The following is an 18,615-nucleotide window of genomic DNA, read 5'->3' as shown; positions in this document are numbered from 1 at the left end:
AATGAACAGCAGGAATCAGGGGGAGATGAGCTCTCCTCCCACTACCGAGGAATTATAATATCATCAGTCTACTTACCAGAAATTTTAATAACACTAGATCTAAAGAACCAATAGCGATGTACTCTATTCAAGCTGCAATTTCACAATACTTCACCATGGCATAATCATGCCAAATAAATAGAAGGATGGCCAGCCACTTACAGATTACACTAGATTACAGATGTTAAATTTAAAATGAGAAATCAAGTACTTTAGTTGCGAGAATTTCTGCAAAGTGTCTTCATTTTCTCTAACACTACAATTAATTAATGACAACTTGCGTTTTTAACAACATCTATATTTCATGATGCTAGAAATGTTTTAATCAATGGTTGCGAAGATGTCTGCCCCAAAGACTTCAGGCAGGCTTCTGAATAATACACATGGTATGTGTATCATGCAATGTTGCAGTGTCCCCTCTCTGGATGCCACAGAGTTCCTCTTTGCACCTTTTGGTTATCTTCAGCTTTGTCTTTCCCATTCTTTCTCAACCAAATAGTGCCCTTCAAATGCTCCTTTTTTCTCTGGAAACTCCTACCTCCATTCCTTCCTTCTAATCACCCCTGATCAACCCTTGGCTCCGAATTCTTCCCCAGACCTCCCCAGCACCTGGCCCTGAGCCCCTCCTGGAAAACATTGAGAGCCCAAAATAGTTGGTTGGCGTTTGTTCAGTGTGGGTAGTACCCCCCGCTCCGACCACCACCAATTTTATTGCTCAGTGAAAAAGCCCAGCTATACCATGAAAAATGTGAGTCAAATATAAATTGTCCCAATTCAACAGGTTAATCTAGGTTTATTTATGGGCTATAGTTGTCACTGTAATAAAACAATAATCACAAGAATAATTTAAATGGTTTTATTTAAGTCACACAACAATTGTAGGGATCCTGGGTACTGATATTTCAATATAAACATATGAAATTAACAAAACAAGCATCCATGTTTCTATTTTTAAATTCTTTAATTCTACATGTGCAATGCAGACATTCGAGAAAGATTTTCAATAAGGTCAACACAAGGCATATTGGGTTATGAATTAGGCCAGACTTCGCCTCCATCTTCCCATGTATAAATACTAAATTGGAGGGGGAACTTTTCGCTTTTTCATTTCACAAATGACTGCTCAACACAGAATGAAATACACCCAAAGAAGAAAATAGTCTTTTTATACCTAGGGAAGAAGCTACTACTCTTAAAATGATCACTTCAAGGTAACAGACATCCAAATTGATGTGGTTTTCTTTGAAACCTCATCAGTAAATCATTTCTTGCACAGTAGGTTCGGTATTAACCCTGCATTTAGGATAGGTAGTGTTATGGAGGGCTGGCTGCTGCATACCAACGTCAGTATCAAGTTCTTCATCAGGAATTAGAGACTGTCCCGGATACCAAGCAGGACAACACTGGCAAAAAAACAAAAAGTGAACTGCAGATAGGTCAAAATAGGCTACGTTTTTTTCTTAGAAAAATGTCACAAAATGTTACATGGGTAGGTTGCTTGAAAGGAAACATCACGGAGTCACTTATTTTTAACACCTTAGATTCAAGCGGTTCTTCATACAGGTTATATTTTAATAAAGCACATTAGATAACATATACACCCTGCTGGAGAGATCAAACATAAACTTGCCATCTGGTGAAAGCTACTTTGATAGTTACTGGAAAGCTTACATTTCACAGTTGTCCATCAGTAAACAGGTTGAAAATATATAAAACTGCTGGGTTAGTTGGATGCTTCTTAAACATTTTCTTTAGTTTTAATAGATTTAGACATTTTCTTTAGTTTTAATAGATTTTTTTGCAATGAGTTTTTCCAATATTCAAAGTTACACTCCTACTAATAGTTGCTAGTAGCCAAAGGTCTCTGACCACCCCCACTCAAATGCTTTCTGGAAACTTAGTGTTTCTCAAGCTGTATATTTCAATAGTTATGATGGAAATCACAGCTTGGTGAGAAAAGTAGTGCCCTTTGAAATCATCATTCCAATAAATAGAAGAGCTCTACTAATTTATCATTTGCCCAGTTTTGGAGAAATTCCATTCACCCAACTCTTATGAAAATCAACCCGCTTTACCACGTCAAATGGCCTAGAGCACCGCGGGTATCCAGGGGAAACACTTTGCCAACGCATTTTCATTTGATTTTGAAGTCAATGTAAGAGAAACATTCTGAGTTCTATCATTCTTAAAGGGCCAAGCCCCCCTGTCTAAGTACTGGCAAGGGCTTTTTTCAAGTTAATGAACACCTCCACCCCCACTCCAGCCCCGCGCGCTTTTGGTACCAGGAGATTTAGGCAGGAAAACGCTCAAACCTCAGGGTTCAAACTACAGCATGGAGAAAAAGAAAGTACACAACAGGCACCGTTTACTTCTTTTGATCTGTCCAAAGATGTCAATAGACTATTCCAGTGTGGGGGGGGGGGGGTTGTAGTGATTGGGCCTGGGAAGGAAACTTCACCCACAGGAAAAGAAAAAGAAAAATAGGTTTGGTGGCAATTTCAAAACAAGTTTCCAAACCGCTGCAGAGGCTCCAGCCCCTTTGACTTGCAGGAATCGCACATAAGAAAAGGACAGAAAATACTACGGGGCATGCTTATTTTAATTGCCCAGGGGTTTCCAATGCAAAGCGCAACAACTTAAATGCATAGTCCAAATTCTTGCTCCAAAGCCGTCTTCTTTGTGCACTGAAAAGGAGGAAAGACAACCCCATGAATTGTTCTCTGAAAATAAAGACACTGTTTTGCAGATTTCCCCCAGATCAGGGCCAATCTTGCTAATGACCTGCCCACCCACCTGGGGCCCATCACAAGGTGGCCCTCAGGAACTGCCCCACACCTTCAGGAGCCCAAACGCCTGTCAATGGGCAACCCCAAGAGCGCTGCCTTGACTGTTGGTCTCCACCAAGAGGCAACCTGGAAGAGTTTGCGCTGCTGCTTTTCCTAGAGGGGCTGAGGGGTCAATAACGACACCTTTTCCTCTTACATTTTTCTCAGCCTAAAGAGAATCCGAAGAATCTTTCTGCGGAGAAAACACGACCTCGAGATCTCAGAGCCCCCAGGGTTGCTTTCGTAAGCCGGTATCAAGGCAGTTAAGCAAAAACTGTACAAAAGTTTTCGGGATTGTGGCTTGCTTTCTTTGCCTTAACGCAAGCCCAGCAGCTGTTGTGGCGTGCGTGCGTGCGCGCACTCACACACACACACCCACACACTCACACAAGCTGAGTTTTTAAACGCTCACGTTTAAATGAGATGTGCAGAAAACGGGGCCTGGGCGATGTGTAGGGCTTGAACTCGCAATGTCTGTTGACAGACCAGGACAATTTATTTAGAAATGGTGGCTACGTATTCCCCTCCTCACGGAGTCACCACTGTCCTGGGAAGAGAACACAGTGTCCTCCGTTGCGAATTTTTAGGGAGTCCAAGGTGCTGTGGAATCCCGACTGTGGCACAATGCGCAAGAGCAGCCCCTATCCAAGAGCCAAGGAGAGATGCTTAAGTCGGGCAGGGAGAGTGAGGCGGCCTCGGGGGGGGGGGGGGTTCTGTCCAGGACTCCCGGGAACCCCAACCCCCATCGGGGAACGCCAACCTCCCAGCAGAGTGCACGGGAAGAACTTCGTCGCTTCTGTCTCGGAACAGTTTTGCGGCGCACTGTCAAGAACTACGCTCCCGCGCGAGGCGCCCAGAACCGAGGAGCCAGGGAGTTTAAACCACACAACTGCTGGGCAGCCCGCGGTCAGTGCTTCACTGCGCTCTGCGGGGGTTCGCATCCGGCCGCCATGTTCGCGACTCGAGAGCCGCCCCAAAACCAATCCCCCTTTCTGCAGCCCTCTCTTCTCCTCTCCCTCCCTCCCGGCTCAGCAGAGACCCGGGCGCCGCAAAGCCGCTTTCAACTCTACCCCCACCCCCTCGCCGCAAAATCCGACTCGACGGCTGCCGGCTGTGCGCCTGCGCACGGCGCGGCAGTGGGGGCGGGTGGGGGAGGTCTACGAGCCCCCAGCCGCGGCTTGAAAAGGCCGGAGCCGCGGGGAGTGTGGGGGGGTTGGGGCCCGGGCCCGAGCCTCCTCTTTCCTCCCAGCGGGTCCCAGTGCAGGCCCTGGCCCGACTCTCACACGTGCGCGCTAAAAACCCACTTCAAAGTGGGTTCCCGGCGCGGGGGCGGCCTCATTCGGGCCGGAGCTCGGACCCCTACGCAGGCCGCCAACCGGGACCACGGCCTTGTAGCCCTCTCCTTAGGTGCTGCGAAGAGACCGCGAGGGCACAGCCACTGAGTGAGCGCCAGGAGCCCCGAGCGGCCTTGGAGTGGACGAATAGCACCCTCCCCACGCCATCCTCCTCCCCCACCCTCGCCGCTTTAGAAAAATGAATTGAACACAAAGTTTGTGGCCAGTGCTGTGCAGTGGCCTTCGAAGCTCACCATTGTTTGGGCTCGTATTGACCCCAGGTCCGGATTAGGCAGCGGCTGATTCCTGCTTTACAGCCCCGCCGGCCTAATGAGGCCGGGAGGCGATGGGGCGCGAAGCGTCCTCGGAGCCCGGGCGACCGCCGGCTTACGGCCGCCAAGGGCCCTGTAGGTGGAGGTCAAAGGGTCAGCGGGCAGAAACCGCGAGAGAATTGACCCTAGGAAATGAGGTCCCCTCCCCCTGGCCCGGGCCTCGGCCAGGACTTGCAGCAACTTGGTGTGGACAGGGACCCTGGGCGCCCCGGCGAGGGGCCAGGACAGTCCCGTGGGAGCCGTGACTTCCGAGACGCCTGGCTAAAGCCCGACTGGAGAATTAGGCTTTGAGGAGCAGAGGCCCGTCAAGAGAAAACCACCCGAGGTGCCAGGAGGACGTCTTGCGTCTTGTGTTGAACAGGCCGCTAGACTTGCTCTCATTTGTCTGTGGGAGTGGGGTTTCTTATAGGAGGGACAAGGAGAAGGAGCCAGGATCGAAGCACCAGAGAAATCAGGCGGAGGGGGGGAGGAGGGGCGAGTGAGTCCAGCAGACATCAACTTTCTGGGGAGGCATTGTGAGCTCATTGGTCTCCACCCTCCCCGCCTTGCCCTGAGCAGCCCGGGTCCTGCTCTTGAACCTTCCAAACTGGAGGAAGGCCAGACTTGTCTTGCGTGGAAATGGCCATGTTCCTCTTCCCCACCAAACAGTGGTTATCTTCCCGCGCTAAATTTTCCATTTCGGAAAAGCCAATGGACTTTAAACAAAGCTTTTACCAAGTGCAACAAGGAAAATAACAAGTAGATGACCAAGAACCTAGCCTGAACTTCTGGCTTGAGCATTTATTATTTCTCTTTTGTGTGTGTGTGTAGGGGAGATTAAGGTTATTGACTGAAAATCCAAGAATATAGATGTGTACTTGCAGAGCCAGATTATATTAAGAAAATCTATAAAAAAGAAAAAGTTTTCTACCAAAACGAGTAGTTTTCTTTGCCACAGAAGACAATGGAGAGGATAAAATTTTCAGATATGCCGCACCCAAATTAGAGCTAACCAGTGGAGGGATAGAGCTTTTGTATCAATTGACATCTTCCACTCTTAGGTCATAAATAATACATTCCCCTAAAATTTTACAGTAGGATAATTTCAAAACCACTGAAAATAAAAACACCAACTCTTCTTTATCCCCTAAAGAGATATTAAATTTGGGCAAAGCATGTTTCTAAGTGAATCTTGCACCCAATCCATCACTGTACTTCAAAGTTAGGTTACCCCAAGGGACTGGAGGTACAAAGAAAATAGAAAAACTGGAAATTCCCTGCACATGTCAGGAGAAAACACTATTTAGACTTAAAAGTGGTACACATTTTGAGCCAGTCTTACGAGTATATGCTTTCTGAGAATTTTCTGAGCATTTAGAATTGTCTCTAGTTTTTAAAGTGCAGGAAAAATCCTCACACAGAAATCTAGTACAGCACCCTCAATGTCAAGGTCAAGACTGGAATGTCTGGGTTGAGTGGTAGACTGACCAGGTTACCTGCTCAAATCACACGTGTAGCCATCCCAATCTCTGTTCTTGGAATTCGGGTTTATATTGGTGGAGAAAAAAGTGGAAAAGACTCCATTCTCCACTAACAAAAAAGTCACCTCCAAAGCAACTTGCAATTAGAAACTGCCAATAATTATCTGTTGACAAAGATCAACACATAACTTAAAATAGATTGGTTCAACTGTATCCAGAGAATCAAAGTTTCTTTTAATCATCAAAAGTTCTCTAAGCATTTCAATATTAGGTTGATTTATTTGAACATGAAAATAAATTGGGCACGAAATACAAAAATGTTATAACATAAATAAAATGTGCCAAGACTTTATTTCTTCAAAAGGAACAATAAACAAAGTTCCAGAATTGAAAATGATTATATATAATACCAAATTGACTGCCACCAAAAAACCTAGAGCACTGCCCCTTAAAGAGAAAGAGGTACTTAAGCCTATTCATCACATTTCTAAATACTTTACAATTCCTTATCTCCACTTTTCTGTCATTCATGCAGAGATTGGGCTCTCAAATAATAAACAGCACCCTAATAATAAAAAAGGTCTCATTACTCTACCCACTCCAACCCCCACAAATAGTAATCAGTTTCTTTTCCATATAACCACTGTAAAAGAACTGTTTGTCCAAAGGAGTTGCTTCACTGAAGATTAAATGGATTGTTAACATTTTATCACAAAGCAAACAACCATTTTTCATTGTTATTGATTTTAATGGAAACAATGCTCTTAACATCTTTGCCTACAAATCATGAACTTTAAAAATACATATTTTGCAAATGTTTTTCTTTCCACAGTATTTCAGAACTGTTGCAGTTATTACACCGCTATATAAATGTTATGAATAATTGTGGCAATTAAGAATAGAACTATATACAGAAAACAAATCAGCCTTTGCCTTCCAAAATTTGAATGGACTATGGTTCTTTTAAGAAGCACTTTAAGCATAAGTACTGCTCAACTGGCCTTGCTCATTCACCACTGTTGCAGACATATGCTATCATTTGAAAATATATAGATAGCTAGACAGATTTGATAGGCAGATTAGATAAGTCATAGATACAAACATATATAGGTGTATGGGTGACCTCTAGATAGAATAGATAGACATGCATCCTGCCGCAATTTTCATTTTTATGTAAGGTAATAAAGAACTAAGGGACATAAAACTCGTTAGGTTACCTTATGTTTATATATGTAGGGCAGGGATGATTAAATCCAGCTTCTCACTCTTTGAAGTACAAGATTGAGATGTCATGGCCACTAACTGAATTGATCAGTAATATTTGATTTGCATGCCGAAAATCCAGGACAAACACATTTAAACTCGCAGTTAAACAACCATCTGAGCTAGAGATAAAGAAAGGAGGGTCTTCCCAGATGGACACTGACACTGTAAGGAATCTATACTGTAATAGAAAAATAATTTAATAATTAAAAAAGAGATCTGCGTGAGTTATAAATACCAACAAACAAGATTCAATTTGCTCACGTCGCCTCTTTGTACAAGGAGGCTGTTACAAAACAAGAGAAAGGAGTCAGTGGTTCAAAAATTGTAAATTGTGTTCCTTTTTCAAAACAATAAATTTTTAATGCTAAAGCAGTTATAATCAAAAGCTGTACAGAATTTGTTAGAAAACATTTATCCATAAATATTGTTCAGTTCCCGGCACTTGTAGCAATAATTAAATTACAAACGATAAATATGGCATCAATGGATATGTATTTACAAAAAAAAAAGTTATTACAAAAGGCAATCGTATACTAAATGTCACAATCTGTGTAGAGTAACATCACATCCTCAGCCTGAAAAAATACTGAACAACAGTTTCGACCCCATTAGACAAAAATACATTCACAAGTGTAATGCTTTGAGGAAAAGTTCAAGACATAACAGGACTTTGGCACGGTTTAAGACTGTGAGAGTTTAAACAATCACCACTAAGGCGAAGAAGAATTTCCATCAGTGTAACATCACCACCACCATCAAACCTTCTATAACTTCCTCTCAAGAAACAGGACAAGTGTTAAAATGAATTGAAGGAGTTTAGGAATGGGATGCGCAGAAAGCAAGAGGAAGGGGAAGAAAAAGCAGTGACAAGATTCTGTAAAAAAAAAAAAAAAATTCTTCAAATGCCAAAACATTTTCTGATCCTGAGAAAAGGGCACAGCTACTTTTGGATCTTGCCCAAAACCTTCCTGGACAATTACAATTAACAAGATGTAGCCCTATATATGGTCTCTTGCATTAAAACTCCATTTCCATCTCATTGGTCTCAGTTTCCTTTTAAAAATGCATTTAGTCCGTTCTAAGGTTAACAGGGTTTGTGTTTGTGTTTGTCCTCAGACGTACCATTCGTTAAAATTGGGAGGAAGTCCAGGGTTGTGGCTGGTGCTAGTTTGAACTGCAGAAGGGGTTTTAGTGGTATCTTTACTGTTTGCAGAAGCTATAGCGGGTGGAGTGGAAGATTCATAGCCTGAACTGGCAGCAGGGGAGGAATCTGACCCTTGAGATTCATGAACCTAAAATTAACATGTATATATTATAATGAATATAATTCCAACTGGCAATGTACAAGCAAAAACAAGAGCACAATTCGAGCACTCTAAGAGCAAGACCGCCCAGTGACCCACTTAAAAAGATGCGATGCGTTTTTTTTTTTTTACATTTCCATATTAGCAATGTCTAGAAAACCCGGACACATTCGACAAAACCCAGTTTCGGTCCCAAGACTGGCAATATGGCAAAGGAATAAAGTACTCCGTTTTAGTCATGCCACTTTAAAAATGCTTTCTCCGCGGACAGAGCGGGATAAGCAGCTATTCTGTGGGGCTCTGTGAAATAGTCACTCCGGGCCCAGGTTTTGCCAAGCCAGTTTCGGCTTCGGAAAGCAGGTAGAGAGAAGGGTGGCACAGGGGGGCTGGGCGCTACGGAAGTCTTAAGACAAACGTGCGGAATCAGAACGCGCTCCTCGGCCCTATTGTTTTATCGGAAGCCAGAGGGCGAACGAAGCACCCACCCTCGGGTTCAGTGCTGTCTGTTCCCACCGCGGGCTGAGCGTGGAAGCCTCAAGCCCAGGCGAACTCGGCCAGAGCTTCCCAGTAAACAAATGATTGTTCCCTGCGTCCCCACCTCCTCCTCCCAACTCTGTTCTCTCCCGCCCCACCCTCCGGGTCCCAAAAATGGGTTCAAGGTGTCACCGCTGGAGCAAATCGGATTTAACGTGGAGGATAGAGGGTTGCCCGCGCGGGCGCTTCCGTTCCGCCGCCCGGTGTCGGGCCGAGTGTTTACAAACCGCCGACCGCTAATAAAGAGGTAATTACCTTCATGTGTTTGCGCAGGGAGCTCGGGTGCGTGTAGGACTTGTCGCACACTTTGCAGATATAGGGCTTATCCGAAGTATGCACATGCATGTGCTTCTTGCGATCGCTGCTGTTGGCAAAGCGTCTGTCACAGCCTTCAAATTCACATTTGAACGGTTTTTCACCTGCAAAAGGCAAAAACGCAACGGGGAGGAAAATACAGTCAGGGCCAGGAGCTTCCCAGAGTGGAGCTGCGGGAGACTGGGCGCCCGGCGGTCTTCCCAGAGAGGGAGCGCCGACTGGGGGCGGCTGTCGCATCTCTTTTCCCTGGAGAAAAATGGAGAGCGCTTGTTGAGCTCGAAGGGCAGGGGAGTGGTGGTCCGGGACGGGGGTGGGGCAGGGCCGGCCCAAAACCTGATCATCCCTTTGTTTCCTCAGGACTGCAAAGCGCCAGGCGCCTCCGAAGTTTCCCTAAAGTTGTGGTTCCTCCCCAGCCGGCACGGGGATCCCACCCCTCGGGCTAGTTCCGCCACCACCTCGGCGATGTAACCGAGCCAGGCGGGACAATGGGCCCGGGATGGGACAATCCTGATCAGCCCCTTTGTACCTTTCAATTTGCCTCTTTCAAATGCAGCGGTTTTGCTAAGCCCACTATTAAAAAAGCCTGGGTAGTAGCATTTAATGTTCGAAAAGAGAAAACCATATAAATCCAGGCGATCCAGACAGTTTTACAAGATGTTCTGAACAAACTACGAAACTGTGGTGCCTTTTCTATACTTTAGCTTTCCTCCCGGAACACTGAATTGAACCTGGAACTCCAAATAAAAATAGTTTGACAAAAGTATCAGTCATTTAATTAGGAGATGTGCCAATCAAGTGTAAAAAAGAGCGGAAGTAAGCGGAAAGTTAGTTTTCATTAGCATTTCTATGGTTGCCTTCCTCGAATGTGTGCCGAGAGCTAAGTCGCTTGTAAGCAATACGCTCTCAACACATTCGGAGTCCCTTCACAGTAACCTAGAAAGGGAGACAAAAAGAGGCGGCGCCAGTTTGTTCTTGGGCTCGAGAAGGTCCCAATTAGTTCCCGAGACCGCAGAGCCGTCTGCCCAGGAAGTTAGGACTGGGGAACAGCACTTCGGGGAGGGGAGGGCGAAAGGTTGGAAGGGCACTGACAGCGCTTCTTTTCCGATCGACCTCGGCGGGGCGCCGCCCCTCTCCTTGGCCACCACCCCTTCTCCCTCGCACTTCAAGTCCATTCCATGGCCCGGCGCCCCTGATGAACTCCGCGCCCGACTGCCTTCCTCCTTACCTGTGTGGGTCCTCTTGTGGATCTTGAGGTTCTCAGAACGGGCAAAGATCTTCCCGCAGCCCGGGAAAGGGCATGGGAAGGGCTTCTCGCCCGTGTGGACTCGGATATGGTTGACCAGTTTGTACTTCGCCTTAAAGGACTTGCCCTCGCGGGGGCACTCCTCCCAGTAGCAGACATGGTTGTTCTGCTCTGGGCCCCCCACATGCTCCATGGTGACATGCGTCACCAGCTCGTGCATGGTGCTGAAGGTCCGGTCACAGCTCTTCTTGGGTCGGCTCAGCTGAGCCTCGTCGATCCACTTGCAGGACAGCTCCTGCTTGATGGGCTGCCGCATATAACGGAAGAAGGCGCCTGGCCCATGGTGGGCCGCCACGTTCACGCCCATGTTCATGTTCATGGGGCTGTAGTTCGGAAACTGCGCGCTGGCGGCGTAGGGGTCCGCACGCGGGCTGGCCACCGGACGGTACGGGTCAGCACGGCCAAAGAGATCCCCGCGCAGCCCCAAATGGACCTGGTTGTTGTCCACGTGCCCCGTGGGCGACGGGTGCCCGGCGCCTTGCTCGTGCAGCCCGGGAAACAGCAAGTAGCCAGGGGGCTCAGGAATGCCAGCTGGAGCGTGTAGGCTGCTCGCCGAGCCAGCGAAGAGCCCGTGCTGCCCACCACCCGAAGCCGCCTCGCTAAGCCCAGAGCTGCGCTGGCGGAACAGAAAGTCGCGCGTGGAGTTGAAGGCGGCAGAGGCAGCGCCTCCGTAGCTGGGCACCTGGCTGGCGTGGTGATGATGGTGATGGTGGTGGTGGTGGTGGCCGAGGGCGTTGGCATAGCCTGAACCCTGCGGCGTGAACGCCGAGCTCTGGCCCGAAGAGAGATCATGCGCCGCTGCCGGGCTCAGCTTGAAGGCAGCTGCGGCAGCAGCGGCGGCCGCTGCGTGGGTTGAGTCCCCGAAGGGATTCAGTCCCATGCCGGCCGACTCACGGTTGGGCATCTCGTGGTGGCGCGGCGCACCGAAGCTACCCACTCCTAGCCCGGGGAACTGCGGGCCTCCGTCCAGCAGCATCGTCATGGGTGGGGCGTTCTGGGCACTGGCGATCCGGCTGAAGTGACCGAGGGTGCCGGCGAAGCTCTCCGAAGTGCCGTAGTAGGAGAGGGGTGGCGGCCGTTGGACGCTGCCGACAGAACCCCAAGGCGCTACCAGGGGCTGCAACTTTCCGTAGCCGCAAGAGTCTCCTGCAGAGGGATAGGAGGGAGGAGGGGAAGAAGAAGGAGCGGGTGGGGTGGGGGGGAAGGAGGGGGGAAGGAGGAGAGAGCAGAAGGGAGGAGAAAAGACTCTGGGACTAGATCTGGTTTAACAAACTAGCAGGAGCGCACAAAGAAAAATAAGCTAAATAATAAGTGGAGGGCGGAGTTTGCCAATCCTGTCCCGGGCACCCCTCCTCTCCCCGAGAGCGCCGAACCGCGGAGCCAGGAGGCTCCCTGGGTACCGGCCTCTCGCCTGGGCTGCCCCAAGTGGCGAGGCCGGCTCGCGGCCAGCGGGTAATAGGCAAGCTCGATCCTCGCCGCTCGCCGCGCGAGTCCCAGTCTCTTCGCCTCCAGAGTAATGTCCTTGGACTGATAAAGTCAATCACTCACTCCTAGCACATAAACCGAGCGGGAGGCCGTGAGGCGCGCGCCAATGGGGAGCCAACTGGCCCGCGGTCACCTGACCCCCGGCCAGAGCGCCCATTGGCCGTCGCCACAATGATTGGCAGCGCAGAGCGGGGAACATGGCAGCCGCGGCCGAGCGACCGCCGCTGATTGGGCAGCGGCCGGGCGCCTGGCAGGTGAGGCGGCGGTAGCCGTGCGGCCGCGAGTGGACTCTGCAGGGTTTGCGCGACCGCGGGGAACTGGGGCCAGCCTCAAGTCGACAAGCGGCGGGGAGGAGTCGGGCGTCTCTCGGGCTACTGCCTGGGCTACGTCCCAGCCCCAAGGGAGCAAGCACCCCTCACGCGCTCTTTACCCGCTTTGGCTAAAGAAAACTCTACCCCGCTAGGATCGTTTCCACTGTCGCGCCTCCTCCGTAGGCGCGGCGCTCAACATCTAGTCCCGCTCGGACTCCCTGCTACTTCACCGCCTGGAGGACGTGTTCCCTTAGCTGCCGCGGGATGCAGATCCCCGACTGATGCCAAAATGCCGTGCCCCGATGGCCCCGAAACACCAGACCCAGGTCGCTGCTTGTGCCGGCAACCGCCCGAGGCCCAAACAAGAAGGACTACAATTGCAGCAGATGTCCCATACGTAGGTTTGAGCCAATAGCCAAACGTTGACCATTTAGTTTTTGAGCAGTGGTTGTACTCGCCTCTGCCCAACGAACCCCACCCCTGCCATGCACGCCAGACACAACACAGCAAACACACACAACACAATAAGCACAAACAGAGCAGGATACACCAACGTAACACAGTAAATACAACTGCACCGGATGAAACACAATACATTAAATATGCACACCATACAACAGAGTAAGCACACACAACACATTAGCACAACAAACTACACACAACACAATAAACAGGCACACAACTGAACACACAATAAAGCAAATATGCACACAACAGCAAATATAGGAACAGATACAAACAAGCACAGAGCACACTTAATCCTGTACACAAAACATTCACAACACACTAAACACATATTAAAGACATAAAACACACATAGTGTCCGTGCGGTTTGCAAATCACTGGGCAAATCAGCTTAGAATTCTCAACATTTTCCAACAAAAAAGTGTGAAGTGGTGAAATGGGAACCTGTGAAATGGAATTTTTTTCCCTCGCAACTGGCCTTTCTTCCACTCCTACTGGGAGAAGCATCCAGTGACTTGGGGGAAGGCTTACCCCTTAAGGATTTAATTCCCAGGAGTGTGTGGTAGTCACTACGCTCCCCCACCCACCCCCACCTTCTGCCTAGTGCAGTGTCTTTCTGGACATAATGACCAGGTTAAGACAAGGCTATACATGCACTCACTTTTTGTCTAGCAAGGCATTTGGGAAGACTGCAGGAGAGTGAGAGTGAAAAGGCCAAGAGAAAGGTAGCTGTGACTGTCACATCCTGAGCAGGGAGAGCCCTGAAGCCTGAGCCTTAAGGCAACCTCCCAGCCTAGCCGCCATCTCTCTGTAGGAAACAGAACATCTGATCAAGTTCAGAGGCTCCAGGAGAGACCGCCTCAAGCAGCGCTTTGTAACTGCAGCCTTTCACTTCCTGTCCCCCAATCTGCCTAGCCTGGCCAACACTGCACCTCCTTTCTTTGCCAGTTTGCTGGGGGAAAGCCCTGCCGGTAGCACATCTTAGGGTAGTCACCCCTTCCCATCAAACGCCCCAATTCTCCCTCCACATCCAGAGCTCTCTCCCCAGGTTGGAAGGTGAGTTCACTGCTGGCTTCCATTATTGCATCTACAGAAAATCGGCTCTCCAAGGATGGTTTCATTGTGGCTCCTCAGAGGGTTTCTTTGCTTGGCCGGGGGTGGGGGGTGTTCAGAGGAGAACAAATATGCTTAAATCATGCAAATGAATTCCCTGGAGTCAGGTTTACAAAAAGGGAGGATTCCTTTGCTCCCCTCCCCCCTGCTTCTTTTCACTTTACCCTTTATTTCCTTCCTTCCAGCTACCTTCCTTCACCTCCCACCAGTCCACGGCCTCTGGGCAAGTAGCAGATTTGAGAAAGTTTGGATTTTCTCACAGAGCGGGTCGCGGGGAGAGCGGTTCTCAGGCTCCCAGACCGAGAGGGGGCGGCTGTCTAGCCCTGGCCCGGCCAGCGCCAATGCCAGAGCTGCCAGCTGGTAGCCCGAAAATCTAGGAGTCAGGGCGGATGACTGGACTAGAGGCTGCAGAAGGGGGCAGTCCGCGGGAGCCTAGCATGCCCTGTTTGGGGGAGGGGTCTCAAGCGCAGGGCATGGGGATGCTGCCGCCGCTGACCTACCCGGTGCCCAGTGTGCATTTTGATACGGCCACATTCCGATAATTAATTGCCTCCAGCACGTGCTCTGTAGTCCCTGGAACAAAAAGGCATAATTCAATTAGATCATCAACCGAGAAGTAGGGAGGTGGGGGGATGCTTGTTAAGGGGCAGACCTGAGGCGCTTCAGCCCGGTCAAAACCCCGGGCGGTGGAGCCCTTCTCGGGGCAGCCCGGCCCGTCGAGAATGTAGGGCTCAGAGGGGGTGTTGTCGCTTGGCGGGGCGCAGGGGTCCCAGACGCCCCCGAACAGGCGAGGCTGGAGGCTTTATAAACTGTCAGGTAGAGGCAGACCATTGCAAATTCTGTTTTGATTGCTTTGGGTGGGGTTTTCTTTACTTGGGGAGGGGGGGAACCCTGATCCTTCCACACTGTGGAAATCGAAATCTCTACAGATACGGTAAGTTACCTTAGATGGAAAAAAGTCTTCCACCCCCACAAAGCCAATCACTGCTGGTAGGCAGAAAAGAAAAGAAGAGAAGAGAAAAGAAAAGAAAAGAAAAAAAAAGAGAAAGGAAAAGAAAAAAAGAGAAAAGAAAAGAAAAGAAAGGAAGTTTTACTGATGACCTGTCGCTTCCCCTCCTCCCGAAACTTGATTTGGGAAACAGAATCTGGGAACAACTTCCAGCACAGAGGACTTGGGTGGCTGATTCTGAGAGTGCAGTGGTGGCCCGCAAAGAGGAAAGTGAAAAGGAGAAAAGTTTTGCTTGTATACAGATTAGAGAGAGGCCACAGCCAGCTCTCCTTTTTCCCTTGTTTTTAAGGTGGAGAAAGGAACCACGGGGCTGGGCAGGGCAGGGCAACTGGAACCCAGGGGTTGTGGTTCTTATTTTACACTAGAACCCAAGCTCCCTCAGCAGCATTGGCTTACTGGGGTTTACATGTGTATTAGGCAGCATAAATTAACCAATAAATCTCTTTTATGCGTCCCCCAGTTGTATGTGGTCTGGTCTAAATATCCACACGTCTGTATGGATAAGAAATATAATGGAATCCTTTCCCTTACACTGAGTTCAGACAATAAATAGGAAAAAAGATTTATTTGAATGGTCAAATCTAAAAACAATACATAAAATCAGAAAAACTGATTATTGTCAAATCAGCGTTTGAGCCTGGTTTTGAGAATCCATCTTGGAGAAGCAGGAAGAAAACAGAACACCCTGAGGGGCTGGTAGGGTACTCTGGTTTCTCCGTACAACCGAGATCCCCGATCTGCAGCACTTACCCCTTCACTCCAGCCTCTTAAAAGCCAAAACAAGCACTGCACGTTGCATTATCAATCAGAATTTCTTTCTAAATACATTTTCTGTGGTGGACCTGAAATTCTCCTAAGTCGGAAACCTAGCAATTTTCTTTAAGTCCAAAGGAAACACTGTGGTCTTTTCTTCTGTTTTGTATTTAGGAAAGACTTGCAATCTAACACTCGCAACATTTTAAAGACCCTTTAAACCCAGCAAGCGGATTTCCGTTCTGCCAATGCTTCCTGATTTATTTCAAGAAATGAATCTTTGAATCCAGGAAGGGAATTATTCCAAGACGCTGAATTTGGTGCCCCTGCCTCTCCCTAGTGGAGCACAAAGTGTTTCTCGTTGAAACGTGTCCTTGAAACTCACCATTATTCGAATTTTTTCCTAGTAAACGACAGTTTCTTTACATAAATCCCCTCTCTCCCTTCAGAGTCCCAGATCTTTTAAAAAGGAAAACTACAAATGGCAATAAAAAAAATGAAGGGGGAAGAATGATGGGAAAAGAATGCGTTTTTAATTCCTCTTTATTTTTATGCTAAGATAAAGCTCTTAATTGGGTGCAGCGACCGGAGCCGAAGGATCTCCAGGACCGGCGGATACACTCACTGAGCTCCAGATTTTATTGACCACATCTGAGTTTTCACTATGGCCCCATCAACTAACAAATATTTTATAAGCCCTAAATACTTTTAAAATTCAATAGGGAATGAACAAACAGGTTCTGTTTATCAACCGTTTTTACAAATCTGTTTTGCCTTTGTCCTTTGCAGTCCAAGGCATGCTGTTGCTCCATGTAATGAAATGCAAACCAGACAGGAATGAGACATTTTCATTGTACTTGTCAATCAGGACTGTGTGTGTGTGTGTGTGTGTGTGTGTGTATATATATATATATATACACACTTGAACTTTGGAGACACAGGCTGAAGTAAATAGGACTGAACTTGGAGAAAGAATGCAGGGAGGTGAACGGGAGCTATCAGAATCCCATTTGGGATTATAATAGGAATCTTTGAAATACAAGAAATAGAGGGAAACCCTAGGCAGAGGCAGTGTTCATCAGCCTAGCTGTGGCAAAAGATTCATGATGAGCTGTGTTGCTGATGGCCGGTCCTGCTCCCAGAGAGAGTAGTTTATGGCTCTAAGGAGTGCCCAGCTGTTAAACTCTACCAGCAGTTGGGCTCCAGGTGCCAGAAAGGCAGCCACATTAGAAGAGGGCTTCCCCTTTCCTTTGGGATCACAACACCTTGTAGATGAGTAGTGCAAGGGAGAGGGAAGCTCAGGCAGAAGCAGAGATACACATAGCACCCTCTGATTTATGTTTACAAGTTCCTTCTCATAGACCCAAAGAGATGGGAGAAGAAGAATGGATTCTGAATACCGGCCTTGCCTGGACACATTTATCTGGACCTCAAATTCCTTCTAAGCTGCTAAATGGTCCATTACTTGTAAAATGTAAAGCATCTCAGCTTGAAAACTAGTGCTCAGAAGCTTGTGACGATCCTGAGGTATTTGCTGATTAACTTTTCTGCTTTGAGACAGAATCCCATACCCTAAGTGACTGGAGAGGTGTCCCTACACCACAGGATGGTTTCTAGCAGTGAGTTTCATCCTTGGTGTGTGAGTCTGGAGCCCCCACCATCCATTTCTGTAGTTCAGACCTATTCCAACAACCTATCTCCCTCCCCCTCCATGCTCTAAAGTCCAAAGGATTTTTAGCATTTTAGCATTATAATTTTTGCTCAAGCTGAGAACAAGAATTTCTGCCCCCTAGAGAAAAATACTGTCTGTGACTCCCAAGGAACTTCATATAGTTTGCGAAAGGCATTTTATAAAGTTAATTGACCTTAAATAAAAATATCAATTGACTGTTGTTTTTGCACTTGGTTTGGAGTTAATCATCTAGTCCCGGTGAGAGGTTGGGAGGAAAGGAATTTGATATGAAAACTAAACTTCATACCTTTCTCTCCTCCCCTTTGCTGTCTCCTCCTAAACAAGACAGAGTGCAGGTGAATTAGACCAACTTCTGGGTCAAACTGCAATGATAAACTATGGCCTGCAAACTATAGGTCAAATCAGGCCCACACTTGTATGTGTATGGACCACCTAGGAGTCAGGAATGGTTTTCAAAACATCTTTAAAGGGTTAGAAGCAAATAATGAAGGGGAGGGAGGTAGACATGGAAGTTGAACATGGCCTGAAAAGTCTAAAATATGTTGCATCTGGTGCTTTACAGATGCCCTCTATATGGACTACTGCCCACCTGCAGATGCTAGTATTGGTAAGGGGTATGTTTCATCCACCCTCACCTTTGTATTGCTCAAGCTGCATTTGGCATATGAAATGGATTTATTTAAAAACAAATTCAGAATCACACCCCAGTTATTTCTGGGGGTAACTTTGGCTTTGGAGAACAGCAGAAAAAAAAGTAATCAGGCCAGGGGGAGCCCTGGAGAGAAAAAGGGGGTGGACCAGAAGAGAGAAGTGAGAAAAAAAAGAGTTGTGAATATCTCAATCAGTGCTGAGGTGACCTCTGACCCAGAGGGTGGTTTCCTAGTCTTTCTTCTCTAGTCGGAGATACATAGTTTATTGGCCCTTTCTGCGTGACTGAGCCCTGAGAGGCAACAACAGCCGCCAAACCAACCCCAGCAAGGGGAGTGCAGGCGAGGCCACTGGGTAGCCATCTTCAGGTAGCCCAAGAAGTGATCTCAATTCCCTAAACCTCAGGGGCTTTGGGGGACACAGGGG

The 18,615-nt window shown here is 48.0% G+C and overlaps 1 protein-coding gene across 2 annotated transcripts; it reads right to left on the bottom strand.

The window, feature by feature from the left end:
- Window positions 1-898: 898 nt before the first annotated feature.
- Window positions 899-12,282, bottom strand: ZIC3 (Zic family member 3). 2 transcript variants are annotated; one of them, XM_051831605.2, is made up of 3 exons: window positions 10,635-12,282; window positions 9,350-9,513; window positions 899-1,442 (listed from the first exon to the last, which is right to left on the bottom strand). In XM_051831605.2, the coding sequence occupies exons 1-3, from the start codon at window positions 11,692-11,694 to the stop codon at window positions 1,293-1,295; spliced, it is 1,374 nt and encodes a 457-aa protein (XP_051687565.1). In that variant the 5' UTR covers window positions 11,695-12,282; the 3' UTR covers window positions 899-1,292. The 2 variants fall into 2 exon arrangements, with proteins under 2 accessions (XP_051687565.1, XP_002720572.1); XM_002720526.5 differs by lacking the exon at window positions 899-1,442 and adding an exon at window positions 7,595-8,548.
- Window positions 12,283-18,615: the final 6,333 nt, after the last annotated feature.

The sequence above is a fragment of the Oryctolagus cuniculus genome, chromosome X, assembly GCF_964237555.1.
Source record: "Oryctolagus cuniculus chromosome X, mOryCun1.1, whole genome shotgun sequence".
NCBI classification, from domain to species: domain Eukaryota; kingdom Metazoa; phylum Chordata; class Mammalia; order Lagomorpha; family Leporidae; genus Oryctolagus; species Oryctolagus cuniculus.
The sequence above is the reverse complement of the archived record's forward strand: the minus strand, read 5'-3'. Positions and strand labels throughout refer to the sequence as shown.